Source organism: Blastomyces dermatitidis (assembly GCF_000003525.1).
Source record: "Blastomyces dermatitidis ER-3 genomic scaffold supercont1.2, whole genome shotgun sequence".
NCBI classification, from domain to species: Eukaryota; Fungi; Ascomycota; class Eurotiomycetes; order Onygenales; family Ajellomycetaceae; genus Blastomyces; species Blastomyces dermatitidis.
The window spans coordinates 2,432,933-2,452,573 of record NW_025544775.1 but is presented as its reverse complement, the minus strand read 5'-3'; the positions used below and the strand labels follow the sequence as shown (position 1 = coordinate 2,452,573).

General features: G+C 47.0%; 9 protein-coding genes across 9 annotated transcripts; 7 read left to right on the top strand and 2 right to left on the bottom strand.

The window, feature by feature from the left end:
- Positions 1 to 1,060: 1,060 nt before the first annotated feature.
- On the bottom strand, positions 1,061 to 1,763 carry BDCG_01632 (uncharacterized protein). Its single transcript, XM_045417149.1, has one exon. The coding sequence runs from the start codon at positions 1,691 to 1,693 to the stop codon at positions 1,241 to 1,243; it is 453 nt and encodes a 150-aa protein (XP_045274048.1). The 5' UTR covers positions 1,694 to 1,763; the 3' UTR covers positions 1,061 to 1,240.
- A 4,088-nt stretch (positions 1,764 to 5,851) lies between these two features.
- BDCG_01630 (chromate ion transporter) lies at positions 5,852 to 9,044 on the top strand. Its single transcript, XM_045417148.1, has 5 exons — positions 5,852 to 6,390; positions 6,470 to 6,591; positions 6,673 to 6,811; positions 6,877 to 7,306; positions 7,372 to 9,044. The coding sequence occupies exons 1-5, from the start codon at positions 6,163 to 6,165 to the stop codon at positions 7,998 to 8,000; spliced, it is 1,548 nt and encodes a 515-aa protein (XP_045274047.1). The 5' UTR covers positions 5,852 to 6,162; the 3' UTR covers positions 8,001 to 9,044.
- Positions 9,045 to 9,444: 400 nt separating this feature from the next.
- Positions 9,445 to 11,867, top strand: BDCG_01629 (uncharacterized protein). The gene is made up of 2 exons (XM_045417147.1): positions 9,445 to 10,836; positions 10,876 to 11,867. Exons 1-2 carry the CDS (start codon positions 10,831 to 10,833, stop codon positions 11,188 to 11,190), a joined length of 321 nt encoding a protein of 106 aa, XP_045274046.1. The 5' UTR covers positions 9,445 to 10,830; the 3' UTR covers positions 11,191 to 11,867.
- A 628-nt stretch (positions 11,868 to 12,495) lies between these two features.
- BDCG_16394 (uncharacterized protein) lies at positions 12,496 to 13,300 on the top strand (the record flags this gene model as incomplete). Its single annotated transcript, XM_045425635.1, has 2 exons — positions 12,496 to 12,674; positions 12,732 to 13,300. The coding sequence occupies exons 1-2, from the start codon at positions 12,527 to 12,529 to the stop codon at positions 13,298 to 13,300; spliced, it is 717 nt and encodes a 238-aa protein (XP_045279671.1). The 5' UTR covers positions 12,496 to 12,526.
- A 6-nt stretch (positions 13,301 to 13,306) lies between these two features.
- BDCG_16393 (uncharacterized protein) lies at positions 13,307 to 13,785 on the top strand (the record flags this gene model as incomplete). Its single annotated transcript, XM_045425634.1, has 1 exon — positions 13,307 to 13,785. One exon carries the CDS (start codon positions 13,307 to 13,309, stop codon positions 13,706 to 13,708), a length of 402 nt encoding a protein of 133 aa, XP_045279670.1. The 3' UTR covers positions 13,709 to 13,785.
- A 7-nt stretch (positions 13,786 to 13,792) lies between these two features.
- Positions 13,793 to 14,383, top strand: BDCG_16392 (ATP-binding cassette, subfamily B (MDR/TAP), member 6; the record flags this gene model as incomplete). The annotated part of the gene is made up of 2 exons (XM_045425633.1): positions 13,793 to 14,151; positions 14,206 to 14,383. Exons 1-2 carry the CDS (start codon positions 13,817 to 13,819, stop codon positions 14,381 to 14,383), a joined length of 513 nt encoding a protein of 170 aa, XP_045279669.1. The 5' UTR covers positions 13,793 to 13,816.
- Positions 14,384 to 15,450: 1,067 nt separating this feature from the next.
- On the bottom strand, positions 15,451 to 17,116 carry BDCG_01627 (uncharacterized protein; the record flags this gene model as incomplete). Its single annotated transcript, XM_045417146.1, has 3 exons — positions 15,451 to 16,413; positions 16,456 to 16,765; positions 16,833 to 17,116. 3 exons carry the CDS (start codon positions 17,114 to 17,116, stop codon positions 15,451 to 15,453), a joined length of 1,557 nt encoding a protein of 518 aa, XP_045274045.1.
- Positions 17,117 to 17,959: 843 nt separating this feature from the next.
- BDCG_16391 (uncharacterized protein) lies at positions 17,960 to 18,172 on the top strand (the record flags this gene model as incomplete). Its single annotated transcript, XM_045425632.1, has 1 exon — positions 17,960 to 18,172. The coding sequence occupies one exon, from the start codon at positions 17,960 to 17,962 to the stop codon at positions 18,170 to 18,172; it is 213 nt and encodes a 70-aa protein (XP_045279668.1).
- A 1,010-nt stretch (positions 18,173 to 19,182) lies between these two features.
- Positions 19,183 to 19,536, top strand: BDCG_16390 (uncharacterized protein; the record flags this gene model as incomplete). The annotated part of the gene is made up of 1 exon (XM_045425631.1): positions 19,183 to 19,536. The coding sequence occupies one exon, from the start codon at positions 19,183 to 19,185 to the stop codon at positions 19,534 to 19,536; it is 354 nt and encodes a 117-aa protein (XP_045279667.1).
- Positions 19,537 to 19,641: the final 105 nt, after the last annotated feature.

Here is a 19,641-nt window from a genome sequence, read left to right as displayed (position 1 = left end):
GTGTTGAACCCTCCTGATCAAACTTAAGACACTTGCTGACATCCAAGGTTTTCTTTCTCCCCTCTCCCGACTTACCCTGTGTCGCGTGTTTCAGAGCTGCATTCCTACCCTCTCTCTCGGGGTCCGATGTGGGAAAATTGTCAGGAAGAAAGATATATCTAGCATTTAAACCAGAAAAATGTGTCGGAAACTTCTATAGTTGCTTTTCCGCGAACCTCCACGCGTTACACATCAAGTCATGGCCTTTAGCGAAGCAGAAAATATGCCTCTCTCCATGGTCTGGATGATGGCCAATGGACTGCACCAATTGCGAAGACCTTGGGAAAGCTTGTTGCTGACTTTCTCTTTGATTCTCAACTAGTTATCCCTGTTAGGATAAAAATTGCGCACCGTGAGAAATGGAATTTTTTTTTTGTCTCCAAGTGATGCCGTTACAGTCCTTCCGATGAGAGGAGTCGGCATCAAGTTCGTCCAAGCGAGGGCGACGATGGAGTAAGGGAGTAAACTTATCTCCGCCGTAACATGAGCGGAGCCTCCACAAGTGCGCTTTGATAATGCTTGATAATTGTTATTATGTAACGTCTTCTTTGAGCTCACTCATATTCCGTTATTTTACACAGAGTACTGAGTAGTAAATTCGGTAATTATTTTATACATGGTTCATGCGCAGCTGGCAGGGAGGAGAACTTATATGGGTTGAAAACTTTTACTGCGACTTTCGGGCCAAGAGGGGAGGGGTGGGTTGGTTTCAGTTAGATAGCCAGAGCAACGACAAGTGGAACTCTTTGCCTTGGGTGCAGTCGCAGTAGCAATGTAGCAGGCCTAAATGCCATTCACCATTGTCTAATTTCGCCTAGAATATAGAACGATAGCTCCAATGCAAATACAACGCTGCGCAGGTAATAATGGCCAGGGACAAGGTGTCTGCAGGATACGGGAAGGAAATAAAGTTATCAGGAAGAATTTTACCAAGTTCACGCATGAATACGAAACAAATGTCTGTTAAGGTCCGGCATGAATCCTTTTCTCGGCTGAAAGAAGAAAAAAACGAAAAAGAAAAAAAAGAAAAAAAGAAAAGAGAGAAAGCTCCTAGCCCACTGAGGAAAAACGAACGCCATCGCACAACAGTGGTGGGGCGTGATTGATTGGCGATGATTTGCTTCGTGATCACCAGCTAGGATAGTCTCAACCCCCGGCCACGAATAAAACGGTTCCTTCTGTCAGGCGCGAGGCAGAATTATCATCCCATTCGCCGCAAATCTTTGCCCGGATGGCCACTACCACAGGCCCCGGCGGCGGATAGAGAGCAGCATGATTCTTGATGCCGTGCCGCGGCGAAATCAGGAGGCAATAGCATCATGTATCCCGGGCTGGTCTGCCATTTACATATAGGTAGGCATCTGATAATAGAAGGGTTTGCCTCCAAGCTCCTGACGATGATTGAATCAGCAGTTGTTTTAACGTTGCGGCACGTACAGCAGGGTTTCTCCAACTCTTCATGGCTGGGCCAAAGTTGCATCGTATCTTTAGCAGCAGAGGGAGATTTAAACTGACAAAACCTGGGCCTGCAACTTTTTCCTTCAATCAGGAGCCACATTCCTTCTTCAGCCAACTGAATTTTGTCAAGTGGCGAAGATCGCGGGCGTCTAAAAGAGGGGCATTTGCAAGCTAGTTTCCTCGCCGGCGATGTCATAGGCGGCTTGGCTTGTCTGCCAAACCAGCACCCAATCAGCAACCGCCTTTCAGCACCTCCGTTGACGAAGTTCTGAATTGGCCCATCGAGCTCTCCGCTGCACTGACACAAGGCTGAGCCTGCGCGAGAACGCGAGGAGTCTGAAAACCAGTGAAAATGGATTTCACGCGTGCTTGTTGCTGCGTGCGCTGATTTCCATCAGTAGCTTTGGCCTATGAACGGGTAATTCTCCGCTATCAACATCTACTAGTATTGTCGACGCCAATGGTTCTGCTGCCGTTGTGTGGCTGTGGGCATACATCTGGACTTGCGGGGCTCACACTAGAGCCACATATATTCATCAACAGGGGAAAGGCTCTTGACTGGACACTGGACAGAGCTTGCAGACTCATTCGTCTCACAGATATTCTGAGGAGCCACTACATCTGGTTTTCCATATCTTTGCCGCCTGCTATGCCTTTGTGGTCGTTTGCCATCGCATGTTTGCGATTGGAGGCCATAGAAAGCTAAAAAGAAGTCAACTCTTCCTCAACAGTCCTATACAGAGCGACGTCATTCGATTAAGCCAAATCGGTTTTCGTGATATTAATTAAGCCTGATTATTTGCATATCCATACATCATCTCGTATGATTCCCACCGCAGTTGTCTACTTGATCATTGCCAACCGGTGATCTCCAATTCGAGCATGCTGAAATCAAATTTCCCCGCAATATGGGATCCCCCTTTTTATCACTATTCGTCTCGTATTGCTCTGTCAGGAAGCTCTTAGACATATTTCATTTGCCAGTTCTCCAGCCTCCAGCGGCGACGACCGTGCTCCAGAAATGTCAATCCCCAGCCAGGATCTACATTTAATTATCCCTTCAGACAAAAGCTGTCACAGCAACCGGCCATAGCTATTGATTCCATCAATTTTGGTCACCTCATAAAAGGTCAAGAGCTTTTTCGAATAGCTCAATGGACTATCAAAACACCGTATGAGTGTCCGTGAGTAAAACGTTGGGATCTGAAGATCTAACCTTGCAGCTAGGAGTGCTACAAAGCAAAGTTCATTCAATTTTGCTCAAGGAAGATCTCCCAGTTGAGATGAAGTTGGGTACGACATACGTGGATAGACAGGACATATGTAAGCAAACACCAGCGCAGAGCACTTCTGCATACACGACCAGCAGGGAGAAGAGGTCATGAGATCTCGAAGGCGATATTTTGGGGGCTTTATTTTCCAAACTTGGCTTTTGAACCATTTGGGAGGTAAAAGCAACCCCCCTAGGATGCATCAAGCGAGTGATACATGACTTTTTGGAGCTAGCACCTTTTTACAAAAACGTGGTTTACCTCCAAAGTAGCTCCCCCTTTTGGAAGAGCATACGATCAAAAGTAACCCGAAGCGAGGTAGCGCAAAGAGGAACGAGGAAGGGTTGTTGTGCAGCCTTTTCCTTCCTGGCTGACATTATACTCAATTTACATACCAAGACTCTGCGTATATACACTCTACCCCTGATCACCCTGTGGTGCACTGTACACGAGACACTGCAGCTTCTTATGCTACCCCTCACTTGCTGCTGGGCGACTTGATGATAGTGATGATTACGATAGATCCATCCCATGTGGATGACGGGAGGATGGACAAGGAGCGATGCCCAACTCTCATGGCAAGTCGACTTGCAGCATCTGTTATTCTTTTCTTGCCGGTAGTGGTGTATTTTAGTTGGTTGTACGTCAGATGCACGTACTGATACGTATAGACATGTCCATCTATGTATATGCATGTACCTACAAAGGGTAGGCGGCCAAATAGGGGTTTACTTTCAAACCCATGAACTCTTCGTAGCTTCTCTCCCTAGCTTTTTCTGGCTGCTGTAGATGTCATAAGGCATGGGCGCACCGCATGGCAGTGTGGGGTTCTCCCAAGGGGTTTGGGTATTATATTAGCCTGATGGACTGGTGGTGCGTTTCCAAGAATGGGGAATTATCAATTGTGGACGATGATGATGGTTGGGCATTGTCGAGGAGCTCCTGACTAAGATTTTTTTCAGCAGAAACCACTGATGATCACCACACTAGCGACAGAGCAAGGAACTTGCATCAATAGTCAGGCTCTTTGGCTTTGAAAATTTTACTTTCCCGTTTGGATGTTGGATGGAGAGCTGAGGTATAGCTAAAGAAATGTCAACGCAGCGCGCATATTTCAGGGGGCAGTCAATCTCCTGCACTATCGGCTGGGCTCCCAAAAACGATGTCAACATTGAGAAGCTCAGGAATTAGATAGGACAATGATCCTGCAAACATCACCCTCTCATCGCCTTTATTGAGTATGGTTACCCAATACGCATCTCAGAGTATGTGGCCTCCCCAGACCGGCCTGTAGCCGCATAGACATAATCAGGCTTCTGCCCCAAGGGGACTCATATCGCAAAAGTCATGCCGAGTTTAGTCGGCATGGTCCGTGCTACACTTCCGATAACCTTCGGCATGGTATTGACGTTCGGGAAGCTGCGGGTATCCTGTTTCGTAAATCTAACGAACCTAGGGACATTAAAATGGAAGTTAACTCGCCGTGAAACATCATGTATTTGCGAAGAGCAGTGGCTGGTAGATAAGGGTTAGGGGAGCAAGGGAATTTAGCGCACTCAACAGAAAGGAAAAGAAATGAAAAAGAAACTTGCGGACTCATAGGCAAAGATATTGAGGTAGGGGAGATGGGAAGGGCGAGAAATAAGAGAATACGAAACAAGGAAGAGAATTTGTTGTGCCTTAAGGTTGCACGCTCAAGAGAGTTAAGTGTAACTAAACAGCGAATCCTAAAGAGCTGGGAAAGTTATCTTGATTGGTAGCTATGCTATCCAATGCGTGGAAACATGAAGAAACCGACAGGAAAATGACAAGTTAACAGAGGGAGTTCATGCAAAGTGGCTGCAACCAATCTGGCCTCCTATTAACCGCAGATGACCCATTTTATTTGCAGTTCATCACGAGATTGAATCCAAGGGAGTCTGTGCTATGTATGCCTGCGTCGTGCCACGCTGGTACGGGCGCCGTGAGAGGTGGCTATGCATTTGAGTTCTACCACGAACAATGCCATTGTATGGAACAGGGTAAAGAAGGTCACGTCATCTGCAATATGGGACAAGTTTGTCATAGGATTCAGAAGAAGGGTAGATATGGAGGTAGCTAATAGTATTTCAGAACGATATTAAATGCCGGAGAAATAATCCTGGGAAAAAGTCTGCGCGGAACTTATTTACATGTATTTGGAAAGAAGTAAGGAGGTAGCACAGAAAAAGCTAGCCTGTATATGAACAGAGCCTCCCATCCAAATTGGAACATGTTTCACACGTTCAAACATTACATACAAGCTCTTTCCACGTATCCGTAGGTCTTTGTAAAACAGTAAAAAGGAGCAAACCAACCCTCTTAGATGAGGAAGTTCATCGAAGATGTAGAGACATCAGTGGTTGAGTAAATATATCAATTAGGATGATAGGGATGATAGACAGCATTGGACTCTCATCAGAGTGCATGTCTTGGGTCTTGGTGGGTTATGAAGTCCACAGCCCGCTTCCCAAATGGGATCAAGGCACCTAGATAAATCTGAATCGCATTTCAATGTTAGCTTCTTGTCTAAATCAAGCACACACGTACGATGTGCTGGTAGCTGCTTAAAGAGAATCGACAATGCAAAAGTGGGATGCATATCAGAAGTCCAGTTAGATCATCGGGGTGAGACCAGAGGTCCCACCCCTGACATAAGAGGTACCAGAAAATAATTGTATTGGTGTATATCATCATTGGCAAGAAGGAATGGAATCGGCAGCTGGGTAAGACGAGGCACGTACCAATTCAAGCATTCAACCGTTCAAGCAAAAGTGTTAGCTGTTCGAGCTTCTGCTTTTAAAGAGTGATGTTAGTGCATCAACAAATTAGCACTCAGCCAGAGCTGATGGTATTCTTCAATTGAGAAATAATAGCTTTGTTTTTGAAGTTTCTGAGTTGTGCGGAAAGAGAAAAAGAAGTCGTGATAAAAAAACTAAATTTAACCTGGTTGAAGCTGCTTATTAATAATACACTAGACTGCTTTTGTAAAATTACATCACGTGAGATGAATACCAAGAACCAATGATTCGTAGCCAAGATATCGCCCGCCGACTAATCACATTGCAGAACGGAACGGCGAGCACGTTGTTGCTTGCTGTAATGGCGTGGTTGTCGGCAGAGAGCTCGACCAGGGACTATCGGCGGGGAGCCTTCAAGAAGAATAATAGGGACGATCAAATCCTCCAGACCTCGCCTTGGAAGTCCCTACTTATGCTGCTAATTTGGCTCAAGCGACAATCGCCATTGGCGATGCCGAATCGGATTTTTCATATCTGCCCTCTGTTTGAAAATATAAGAAGAGCTACACCCCGTGCTTCGGACAGAGCAGGCTACAGTTTATTCCATTGTCTCGTAACCGATCCTGATCGCAGCAATGCCGTTGGACGCTCTTTTCAGAGGCTGGCGCTTGCATCCGCATAGCACTCGCGCCCCTTACGAGGCAAATAATGAGAAACTCATGGATCGCTTTCTGGATGTGATTCACCGCAATTGGCACCTGGGGTTTACCTCATTTGGTGGACCCCCAGTGCATTTCAGAATTTTCTACCAGAAATTTGTTGAAGGCCGAGGAGAGAAAACGCCCTGGATCGACGAGCAAACGGTAAGGAGGATAATATATTCCGAAGCTTTTTTTATTAACAAAACTCCATGAAACTGACAATTTTTAACAATCCTTTTAGTATCAAGAACTATTTGCTGTATGTCAGGCGTTACCAGGCCCTGGCAGCACAAAGATGTTATTCTGCATCTCTTTAATCCATGCTGGCTTTCTACCAGCTATTCTTGTCTTCTTGATTTGGAGGTTGGTATTAGGATCACTCTGGAATGATATGTATTTGCTGCTTTTATATGAGGATTGAACTGATATCGTTAACATGGTTAGCCTCCCTGGTGCAATCGGAATGTATGGGCTTTCCCTTGGAGTCCAACAGATAGATGAGGTGCTTCCTGATATTGTATATGCTTTTCTCTCTGGCCTAAATGCGTCCACTGTTGGGATAATCACCCTCGCGGCTGTACAGGTATACATATATACTGCCTCCCATTGCCTTGTAACTACTGGACATAGCTAATTTAATGATTGCAGCTGGCGGAGAAAGCAATCAAAGATCCGTTAACAAGGATTCTCGTTATCATGGGCGGGTGTGCTGGCCTTTGTTACAATGCACTTTGGTATTTTCCAGTGCTTATTATAATCGGAGGAATATCCACTGTTGCATGGGACCTCGTTGGCCGCCAGAATATCGCCAAAATGAGAAGAAAACTTCGTCGAAACTCAGACCCTCAGCGAGAGGTCGAAGAAAGCAGTGGACAGTCAACCACTTTACGTGAGCTGCCACGTCCTACAGGTGGGGTGCAGAAACGATCTGGTATTGCAAGTAATACCAATTCATCCAATACACCTGTTGGTTTGGACGCTGTAGGTGAGCAGGAAACAAACCGAATTGCGAGTATAGATACACGTTCGCACAAGATTCCTACCAAATGGGGAATTTTAATTATTGTTGGCTTTTTTGGTCAGTGCCTAGCTTTACTAGCATCACGCTACAATATTAGCACGTCTCACTCACAAAATTACCAGCTACCTTTGTCGCTATCCTTGTTGCACGTGGAGTTGTCAATAAACCCCCACTGGAATTGGATCTATTTGCAAGCATGTACCTTGCGGGAACTATTATCTTTGGAGGTGGCCCCGTTGTCATCCCCCTACTCCGCGAATACGTCGTTGAGCCTGGCTGGGTGTCTCCTCGAGATTTCTTGATCGGCCTCGCCATTATTCAAGCCTTCCCAGGACCAAATTTTAACTTTGCTGTTTACCTGGGTGCTTTAGCCTTGGTGCCTTCCACGAATCCCACTATTCTAGGCGGATTTTTAGGGTTCCTAGGCATCTTCTTTCCTGGTACCACACTGGCAGTGGGCTTCCAGAGCATTTGGAGAAGCATTCGAAGCAGCTCTTTCATTACAAGTCTGTTGCGAGGTATCAATGCTACAGCGGTCGGGTTAGTCTTCACAGCTGTATATCGGCTCTGGGAAATTGGGTATCTGAGCGCCGACTCCATATCGGGACAAAGTTTGGGAAAGGAGCCATTCTGGTTGGTCGTAGCCGCTCTATCCTACACTGGAAATGCTTGGTTCAAGGTTCCTCCTGCTGTTGCTATTTTTGTAGGGGGTATTTTGGGCTTGTGTTGGTATGGTGCTGTGGGACGATAATAAGATGAACGGCTCCTAGAAGATTTTGAAAGAAGTTACAGTGTTTCTGTGTGGGCTACCCAAGTGATGGCGATTTTCATCATTTTTGTAATCTCCCATACACTGTGATTTACAGCATATACACATTTTCCCCTTCCCAGATGTGATTTGCATGTAAGGTCATCTGATGTATGATGTGAATTCAGCAATTTGGCCCAGAAAATCTTGTGCAATCATGATACTCTCTCTCATCTTTGGTTCCAATTTGGGTTGGACGACCTTGGGAATAAACTAATGAAAAGACAGCTTTAGTTTATTTCTTTTTTCACACAAATTATAATTATTTATTTTTATTGCCAAATAAGTCTCCATACCTATGAACAAATAGTTCTGTGAAGATTGTTCTCAATGGATCAGGTTACTCTGCCCCTTTTTCATGGGCTGGTCGCACTTTACAGTAAAGGCAGCAGGAATTGTGACAAGTCAAAGAGTCAAATACCGGTTTATCTAGCTCAAAAAGGAATGAGCTTGGATGAACCTCCAAGTCCCTATATAGCTAAATTGCACCATCATCACAATATCCTTTTCTATCTACCCAACGATTGATCTCTGAGCTCCTGGAGGATCTTGCGGGCGAAGATCCTAGTTGAGACTCAAGCATAACTAGCTGAATAAGGAAATCGATGACTTGGAGACTGCGAGGAAGGTCCTGCTGTAGGTGGGACGAGAGGAAAGGGCTGGAAGGAAGATATTTCTGGTGGGCTAGCGTGCTAAGATTTCTCTGATTTTTATTCGTAGTTCGTTGCATTTTGATGTATGGTTTAGAAGTTGCCAAAGATAGAATGTTCAAGACTTTGCACTTTGAGGTATTTAATTATAAAGGAAGATTACTTGCTCGCGTGACAACACGGAATAAGAATATCAAGGGTTTGGTCACCTCTTGACTCAAGTCGAGCCAGAAATAGGCAGCAAAGATCAATGAGTGGAATGCTTCGAGTGAGTTGGACCCAAGGTAGCAGATGTGATAATGGAAAACTTGATAGCCTTCACGGCATGGAAATACGGCCGTCTTCTTCTTTACTTGCATTCGACGAGGTTTTCTTCAATGTCTAACTTGCGGTTGGTCAATGGACGAGATAATTTGGAATTCGGAAGCCTCCGAATGGCGAATGTCATATGAATAGTTCCTTTGAGGACGCATTTGGCCCTTGGTATAAGGAACCCTGCCCTACTGCTGCACCTAATCAGCTAATCTTATCAGTCATACCTATTATTTCGGGGTTGGTAGGTCCGTAATTTTGCCACCTTAGAGATGGCTATAGACGCTTCCAGGTATCAAAATTCTTCATCAGGATGTGCCTTTAGAGCCGTGAACTTATTCCCAAAGTTCTTTCACACTTCATTTACGCAGGGGCTTTGGCTTCCTAAGGACTACAAAACGCGATATCTGGAGCCTATTTCATCCTGCATTGCTTAAAGCAGTCATTGCTTCAAATATTGCTGGGGGCTTTGGAGCTACTGGGATTCACGCCTACAATCTCCAACATGTTTTGAAGAGACTTCAAAAACAGCCTTTTACACTACCCGAACAGGCTGCTATTGTGATGGAACGGTCTAATAAGAGATGAACTGCATATTATATTGTCCCTAGTACGAGAATACAAAGCTGGAGAAAGGAAAGAAAGAAGTAAACAAACCAAAACCAGCTACCTAACACATCTATATCATCCTGTCAGGCGAATCCCGTTGCCCTACTACTTAGCCCTAACGACCCGATTGGGACAGGGTCCGAATCCGCGCCGTCACAGCTATAGCATCTTATACACCGATCTCAATTAGGGAATTGAGCAGGTAGTATAAAAGGGCTAGACACCAGCAGATTAGTGTTCTTGAAGGGTTGGACAGGCTTCAATATGAGAACAAGAAAAGCTTCAACAACGCGAAAATCGTATGTTACGCGAAGGTCTACAGATTAAAGGGGTGCGAAGCAGGCGGAGCAAGCCCTGGATGATCCAATTTTGGCAAACAGTCAGGGGTGCCAGACTCCACTGTTCGACTTTCTCCTGAAAATCCAGTCAAGACCCGTAGAGATCACTCTCGCGCTGCGTCGCTGCCAATCACGCGGCCAGTAAAAGTAGGACGTTAGAAAGGAAGGAATAATCCTTGCAAGCCGCTGTAGAGGATGTCACAATACCGTTTTATCAGGCAAACCGGATCGCCTTGTTCCGTTTGGCCGTGGGGTCGTTGCAAATCCAAAGCCACAGCCATGGTTTCAGGACGTATCGGGGAATGGGACAGTGAGACCCAGATGATGCATCTTTTTCCTACCCAGCTTGCCTTTAGGAGGAGGCGCCAACAGCCCATCCCAGCCGAGGCTTAGCGATACCTCGGCCGGTTGGCCAACTCAGAAACTGAAGTGCGTCTATTAGGCCACCCACCCTAAGATGAATACACCACACCAGCTGACGAGACGCCAGCGAAATGATTGAGGCGAGGGTGGTGTGCCAGGCAAACCATCGACTGTCTAGACTGGAACCAAGAATGGAGAGCGTCCACGCCGTGGATGCAGGCTAAGAAAACATGCTGAAACAAGCCCGAATCCAGTGATCCGGCTATGCCGCCGTCCGCGTAATTTGTGGCCCGCTCCTCTGCAAGGGGCTGGCAGAATGGGAAAAGGGAAAGGTAGAGAAAGGCCCTGGGCGTCGCAATCATCGTCTCTCTCACAGAGCTAGTCCCTTGAACGAGTGTGGGCTGGCGAGGTTGAGTGCGGAGCCATAGCGTCCAGCATGACAGGACGGGCGCGGGTAAGCAGTCCAAGGTGAACGCGCGAGCATGAGTGAAAGGAAAGCAGATGGAGGCCGTCGAGCAACGCACCAACGAACTTTGATAGATGGAGGCTGCGTGTCGAGCGGCTGGCGGCGGAACTTTCCATGCCAGGTCTAGCGCAGAGCACCACACCCGATCGGGCGGCGCTAAACCGCAACAGGAAGGTCACCCCAAACGGCGGCGCGCTGGCAAATGCGAAGCGTATGTTCAAGCCTCAATATTTCTCTTGACGCGAAACCCAGCCGACGGGAGTGGATGGGATTTCGACCCTTCCCAATGGATTACCCAGAGACACAATATGGACACCCAATGGATTCTGGCATTGAATGGCTTGAAGAACAGGGCAATCCCTGAGCTTCCTCTGCCCAGAGCATGCCTAGAGTAGGCTCAACTCCCCATGAAGATTTAAAACCATTCCGCTTCAGGTACCTAACCCAAACCAAGCCTCGGAAACTTTTCTTGCTTTGATTTATTCTCTTGCCGTTGAGACTTCTGCAAGAAGTAACTTGGTCTATGCGAGGCGGTCTCCCAAAGCATTTGTTTACAGAATGGTGTATCTGGTTTTATACCTTTTCGCGCATCCAGGCCTAGGACCTGTTTCAAGCATTCCCTTAGCATCTTCAGACAAAAGATCAAAGCTTCTCCGTTGCCTGATCTTCGAGACTTCATTAAAGCAAAATGCAAAATGCGGACTCCTCGCCTCACTCCTATCAAAGTCAAGCACCATGTAGCTTTCGCTTTGATGGTGTCTAGTCAAAGATAGAATCAGGCATGCTTGAGTGTTCATTCAATCATCACTATAAACTCCCAGGCTCTTTTCCCCACTTCACACCTCTGAGGAGAAGCTATATAGAGCAGTGCACCCTGCGTGACAGCTTTTTTCCTTTAATTTTTGAATTCCCTCTTCCATGCCCTTCAGTATGGATAGCAAGACACAGAGTAGAGCAGTTCTTGTAGAACTGCTCCATTCCTCCATACCTCTCATCCCCTTGTTATTCCTTTTTGTCTCTGCTTGCCTTCAAAAATATCCGCCAAGCGCAACGCGACTCCTGAAGCATTGGCACAGTGTTGGCGAGTTGCAATCAGCTGTTTGATAGCAACTATGATATTGAGCTATGTACAAGACTCACTATCTTCTAGCTCATAGTCATATCACTCACAAGTCTCAGGCGGTGGACGCGCTAGTTCTTGTCGCCTTTGTCAAATCAGGATCTAATGCTCCCGCGAGGGGGGGCAGATTTGTATGTGGCTGCTTCTTGTTCACAATGTTTTCATGTCTGCTCACTTTGGTTTCCGCAGCTTTACCTATGGACATCGAACTTTACGTGGCTGGTGATTCTACTCAGGTGATTCTACTCTTGTGTATTGATTCAAAGGCGCCGATTAGCTACCCATTCTACGGCACCTGGATAGTATATCTGACAACTGAATTTGTTTTATTGTGGTGTCTGTTCTGCAACACATTCAACCCTCGACTAGCAATATTGCTTTTGAAGGTCTCAGACTTGCGCTGCTTACAATGTTTGTGGCATTGGCTGTTTTTGCCTCATGCATCATGACAACCGGGATATCCAACCCAGAGAGGGTGCCTCTCTTACAAGAAAGTCTAAGCTCCAGCGAATGTGGCGCTGCATGTAGCATTGTGGACTACTGGAACTTTTTTTAAGGTATGTGTTTATTCCCTGCTAGAATGGCCGTCACTAAGTACTCTCAATAAGGTGATGTTTTACTTCTTTTGGCCATCAGGAAAAAGAGGCTATCAACTCCTCTACCTAGGCATTGAGGGATGCCTAGTTGCTGAGCAGGTGGTGAACATAGCCATCCCTCTTCAGCTTGGATTGATAACAGATGCGCTGGCAGACTTCAACAGTGAGCCATTGTTGGCCAACCTAATTCTAATTCTAGTATGCTGCTAATTGTCTAAAGGAACCATCCCCGGGAAAAAGATAATGGTATTTATGCTACTGCAATGGCTCGGCTCAAGTGGCGGATTAGTAGTGCTCAGGGAGCATGTGCAGACGGTCCTTGACAATCATTCATACCATCAAATAACCACCACAGCATTCAACCATATCATGTCCTTGTCGAGTGACTTTCATGACAAAACGAACTCAACAGCTCTGGCACAAACTGTTATTCGTGGCCGAGGAGCCCGAGGTGGTGTGGCCAAGCGTATATGTTTTTGGGTGGTCCCGATGATTGTGGATCTAGCTTTGGCCGCCGGCACTTTATATTACATCTTTGGCGCTTATATGTCGTTGATAGTTGCAGCCGTGGCCGTGGTGTTAGTGTGGACATCTAGCAAGCTGATTCACCACCAGCAAGACAGATGGAAGCAGTGGGCGGAAAAACAGACAAATGAGGCAACCATCTTCCAAGAGTCTCTTAGTCATTGGAGGATAGCGGCATACTTTAGTTGTGTCCCTCATGAACAAAATCAAGTCTGGTCTGCTGTTCAAGACCAGCTGAAGTTGAGAGCTACATCAATGCTCTGAAGAGGCATGGTGACTGCTGCTCAATCAACAACTCTCCAGTTGGAGCTGGCGGCGGCCTTGATTATCACAGCATACAAGGTTGCCTCTGGCACAAAGTGTGTTGGAAGCTTTGTGATGCTGCTCAGTTACTGGGCACAACTCTCAGGCCCTCTACAGATGCTTGTTCATGGATTTAGAGATTTTGCCAAAGAGATGGTTGAGGCTGAAGAGTTGATGAAGGTTTTGCACCAGGACCCAGCCATTACTGACAGTCCCAGCGCTCAACCTCTGGTTTGCAAAGAAGAAGATTTTATAGATTTTAAGAAGGTTAGATTCTCTTATGATGGGGAGAGAATAGTCTTGAAAGATATCAACTTTCATGTGCCCGCTGGCAAAAAGACCGCCATTGTTGGAAAGTCTGGGGGATGAAAATCAACAATTCTAAGCCTGCTCCACCGGCTGCGAGATCCTACCGCTGGTGTTATCAGCATTGATGGACAGGTTTTATCCAATGTCACGCTTGATAGCCTGAGGGCAATGCTTGGTATTGTTTCTCAAGATACTACCCTGTTCCAGGGCACGATTGAGGAAAATGTTCGCTTTGCAAAGCTGGATGCCACCCATGAGGAAGTCAAGGATGCATGTAAAGCTGCCGCTATTCATGATAAAATCATCAGTCTCCCAAATGGTTATGGTACCATGGTTGGAGATGGTGGCGAACTGCAGTGTGTCACGATAGCACGAGTGATTCTCAAAAACCCAAAGATTATACTCCTGGACGAAGCCACCAGCAGTCTAGACAGCGAGACCGAATCATGTGTGCAACAAGGATTGAAGCAGCTCTGTGCTGGTCGGATCATGATTGTTATTGCGTAAGTCTCTTCAAACCGCAAGCCACTATCTCTTAGTAACAGTTCCTTCCATAGGCATCGCCTATCTAATGTGATGGATGCGGATCAGATTCTTGTAGTGAAGGATGGGAGTGTTGTGGAGAGGGGAACACATCCATATCTTCTGAACCGCAAGGGATATTATTATAGTCTGTGCGAACTGCAAGGCCTTGTTATGATTGACAAAGATGAAGAACGAAGAATCATTGGCTAGTGCGCCGGAACAATGAGATAATCCGATGTCCAAGTTGGTTGAGAATCCAAGCCCTGAGTGTCACGTGCGTCCATGAATGTCTTGTTGGGGGGTTGATCGGCCCTTCTACCAGCAGTGCGCTGGTGGTGACTGAGCTCTTTTGCCCCAGTAGCCTACATGTCTCGACTTCCTCCCCTCCTCCTCCCGAACCAAGACCTCAAAGTGAGTCAGCTCCGTGTTGGGTTTTACATTGAAAATTGAGAAAGGGCTGCGACCGCAGTCCTGACTGAGCAGCCAAAAGGATCCTGCCTGCCTTTTCGCGTCAGCCAGCAAATTCGGGGGTTTATGGGCGATAAACGCCTTGCACGTGTCACATATCTTCCCCGCTGCAAGTGCTGATTGTCATTCAAAGCCTGACTCACTGAACTGCGCAAAAAGAAAATATGAGGCTTTCTTTGGCTCGTTCTGGAGTCATTTGGCTAATAAAAAGGCTTGCTTCCACATGAAAATGCCAAATCAAGGCAACCATCTGCCTGCAAGGACATGCATCAGGCAATGTGCTGGCAAGAAAGGCAGATCAAGGATCTCGGCCTCATTCATCTCTTTGCTTTAGACCGGGAGGGACGGTGCTGAGAGGGTTTATAAACCTCGCATCGTTTCTGCCTCCATCCTTTGAATTTTAGAATTATACAGAGTGCAGGCAACTGAAATCATTCTCGTCGACTCTTCTCTCTTGCCCTACCACAAAAGCCAAGAATCCATATATACGAAATGGCCCCCCCCAATGAACAGAGTCTTTTCCAAGACATCCAAGCCGAGCTACAGGCCAAAAGACAGCGATTCACGCAGCTGGAATAAGAAGAGACTCAGGTGCTAGCCTACATGAATGATCTTGAGGCTCAGGCACACGCAATGCAACTGCTGAACACGAGTGCCAGGGAGGCTCAAAATGCCCGTTTCATGCAGAATACCGGCATGACGGTGGGGCAACAGATTCACAACCAGAGGGCGAAACTCAATGGAATCAGAGCCAATTTGGCCGCTGTGCGAGACGCAATTGAATTACTCAGTCATTCATAGTGTATAACTCAATTCCCCCGATCCCTACTGATGATATACACTAGATATATCGCGCCAATGGTGATAAGTGGCCACCGCGAGCGTGGCCTTTCGAGCTCAGCTTTCAGCTCCTGTTTTTTTCGGACTTCTCTTTCAACTCTTGCCAAGAGATCCACTTCATTCCCATCCCTAAAGATCTTGTCTGCTTTTTCGCTGAAATCCTTCAACTTCCTCACCAGCCCGGCTTCTTGCTCTTGTGTGAAAATTGGATAGGAAAAGGTCACACGTTGTTCTACTCCCAACTTTTGTCTCTCCTTTTCAAAGTGTGCCAATTCGACTACCTTTTGCTTCATAATTTCAAGTTCAGATTGCCAAATTCTCAATTTAAAGAATGCTTCCACTCGCTGGTTACGGTCCCAATCGTAGTAACAAGAATCTAGAGCATGGCAGTAGACGCTTCCGAAGGAGTGGGGTTTCAAAAGTCCGTGAGCAATAGCTTGGTCCTCATACGCCTGCTGGCGCCAAACACTCGCCATGGGAATCTCTGATCGCAGTTTTCTGTGAGGGTTGTAAGAAGTGTACACAAGCTCACACATGGAGTCAATGAAGTCTAGAGCTGCCACTGTATATGGGAAAGAGAATAAGGGCTCGGCAATTTGCGCCACTTGGAGGTTTGTGAGCCAGTAAGGGGGAACCGCAAACAACTGAACTGGGAGAGTGTGACTCCACTCCCAGTCCAGAATTGATGTGATGTTGAAGTTGTCATCGATAACAATATTGGACGGGCGGAGATCACCATGCATCAAAATGAAAGGGCCATGATTGTACTCTTGTTTAACCCACCCCATCACAATACCCTGACCTGCCCAAATACTGTATCGATAATGTCGCGCATCTTCTTCCCCCACTATGGAATCCGGGCACCGGCAGTAGTCATTGTAGATGAGTCTGAAAATCAGGTATATGTAATCAATTGCCGAGGTGAAAGTCTGCTAAGGAGGGAGAAAATGTGAACAAAAATCAAAACCACTGACTTCCTGATCATTGACATCAACTGTTAGAGGGCGGTTGTTGGCAAATACCCAGTCCTCATCATGCTCATCAAGGGTGAGAGCTCCGATTTGGTCGAATTGTTGGTGATAAAGTTGGATATAAATATCAGCAAGTTGGGTGTAAAAATGTTCTCTTGTCCTTTTCTCAAGATCTTGAAGTACAACACCAGCCAATGTCTTCCCCTCAATATACTCCATAAGCATAAATGGAAGGCCAAGGATGTTGTCATCGCTGTTTATGGAGTAACCGTGTAGATGAGGAATGGGAATGGTGGTCTTCTCTGCAATATACCTATTTGCTGTTAGATTTGCTTGTAGTTATACTATGAATTCAGGACTCCTGGGAAAAGACTGCCTACTTCATGGTTGCAATTTCACTGCGCATCTTCTCTTTCGGAAATGCCAGTCGAGGAAGGAGAGGAATCCTGACCATCCATTTCTCACCTTCCATGCTCTCGGGATCCTGGTTAAAGATCACAGGAAAACAGACATTAAAGCCACCCTTCTTCCAGTCTGAGAAGATCCGACAGGCACTTTTGGCAGGATGAAAGGAAGTGGCCAGGTCACAGACTCTTGTAGGATCAATTGAAGCTATAAGCTCCTCAGCGGCTCGATCAACTCTGTGCTTTGTTATTTGATCCATGATCGCAACGCCGGGGAAAATCAGGTTCGTCCGGGAGTTGGCTAACAGGGATGTAGCGAGGAAGCCCTGGTAACGCCGGTTCAAGATGGAGAGGCGTGTTTTCCAGGTCAAGCACCCAGTGATGGGCTTCGGGCTAATATAGGAATCGCTAGGGAAACTAGGAAACGCTATACACACACATATAGGGCACGTGACGCTCAGAGCTCGGAGTATACCTTAACCACCCCTCATGCTCCTCTGCACAGGAAAAGCTCCTCTGCATGGCTGAGGAGAGTATTAGATTGAGAAAAGGCAATCAAGCGGCTCGAGCCCTTTGGGCCACTTGCTACGAAGGACTGCCTCAATGGCGGCCGAACAAGCCGATGCGTCGCGAATCGACGCCTAGCTACACGCGTTCCTAGCTGCGGGAACGACGACGAGAAACTCGACCAACAAGACCCATGATAGAGCCGACGATGGAACACGGAAATCCAAGAGAGCCAGTAAACCCCCAGTGGGCTTTGACGCGTTTGTATATGAACAACCGGGAGCGCCGAAGAAGCAACAGTCAAGGTCAACCGCAAGGCCTGCAACAATCCACACCTGATATTCGAGACGGCAAAAGCAAGCGGGACATCTGAGCTCCAGGATCTAGTGAGAATACTACTTGATAAGCTTGAGGCAAATCAGGCTTCAACCGCCAAGCTACACGAGACGAATGTAGCGCTCCACGAGATAAATACGGCACTACACGAGACAATCAGCGGATTGAAGAATATAATGATAGGGATGGAAGGCAAGATTTACAAGTCTTGGGAACAAAGTAGCGGAACTTGAGAGCAAACTCGCCTTCCCCCCTCCATCATGGACATCTGTGGTGGCAGGCACGGCGCAAATCCCACCAGCCACCTCCCCAGCTACACCAGCAAGCTCCCAGCGGAAATCCTTAGCATCTATCCCATCAGCAGGTTCCAACTTGATGCCTCTCGCCTTTCCTCGCCGTCCATAGTGATCGACATGTCAGAAGTGGATGGAATTGGACAAGATACGACAGCCCAAAAAGCCACCAAGAGCTGAATCCAAACAGCACTCAAGAGCTTCAAGGAGACCGAACAGATCAGGGTGAAAGGACTGGCAACCACCAGTAACCCCTCCCGGTATCGAATTCTACTCTACTCTGGAGAGGACGAGCAGAAAGCACGTGTCAACCGATGTTAGCTGGAGTTCCACCTGAGGGGAGCCAAGTTCGGCCTGCCTCAGGAATTCCCCATTAGGGTCGACAATGTGAGAAAGGAGGCAGTGATTGATGTCCATGATAAAGCTGGATGGATCTCAAAAGACAAGTGTGAAATGCTCAGTGAAGAGAATCTTTATAATGAAAAACCAACCACAGTGACCAGGGCAAGATGGCTGAGTCGGCCCAATGTCGGAAAGAAATATGGATCCATGGTAGTCTATCTTTCCAGCAAAGAGGCAAGGGACTAGTTGGTCCAACATCATCAAATCTTTGATGTAGATGGGGAATCACGCTTTGTGGTAGAGTATGAGAACCGACCTCGGATCACTAGGCGCTTTCAGTGCCATAGTCTTGATAGGCATATCGCAGCTCAGTGCCCTCCCCCGCAGCGTGTATTCTATGTGCAGAGACGTCCCACGAGGAGAAGGACTGCCAGGCAACCACACCCCGGTGCGCGACCTGCAAGAAAGAGGGCCACACGCCTCGTGACGGACAGCAGTGCCCGGCCTACTGTGGGCTACTCAACAAACATGTCCATGCATAAGTTACAGATAATCCAAGCGAACCTTAAAAAGATGGAAGAAGCACAGCACAGCCTGCTAATGACGAGGATCTTGCGGAGGCAAGTCTACTACTTATCCAAGAACCACACTGCCACTCAAATTTCGAACACCTATTCATCATAGGACAATACTCGCGCTAGTGGGAAGTCCTATGACCCTCAGTAAGGGCAGACTCAACCTACCCCTACCGGTCAGCAATCTGGGCCAAGAAAATCCTACTATTTCAGCAGGTGGAGGTGAAATCATCAGACATAGTGGGAGTTCAGGTCACACTTCCAGAGGTTACCATGGTAATCTTCTCAGTGTACATTCCCAATGACCACAGCCAGGGACAACTACCGAGGAAGTGGCTACGGGAGCGATTAGAACATATGGAGAATGCCATCGAGGCCTACAGAGCCCGGTGCCAAAGCCCATCTTTGGAGGTCATCGTGAAGCACTCTCTGCCTAACTGCTCCCAATGGACCGAACAGAGACAAAATCTACAGGAGAGAATTGGGCTGGGAGTGAACAATCTTCCTCGCCTGCTAGGAAATAAGCCTGAAGGATCGCCGGACGATTGGAAGCCAGATATGGTGATGATTAAAGCAGCTATCCAATTTGCAAGAGAGACTGGAAGGCTAGATGAAAGCCGAGAATAGGAGGAGCGAAAGGTTGATACTAACAAACCAAGTCAGCTAGAGAGCCACGGTAGACGATGAAGAAACCTGGCACTCGAGAACAGTACTCCCGAGAAGCACAGCTGG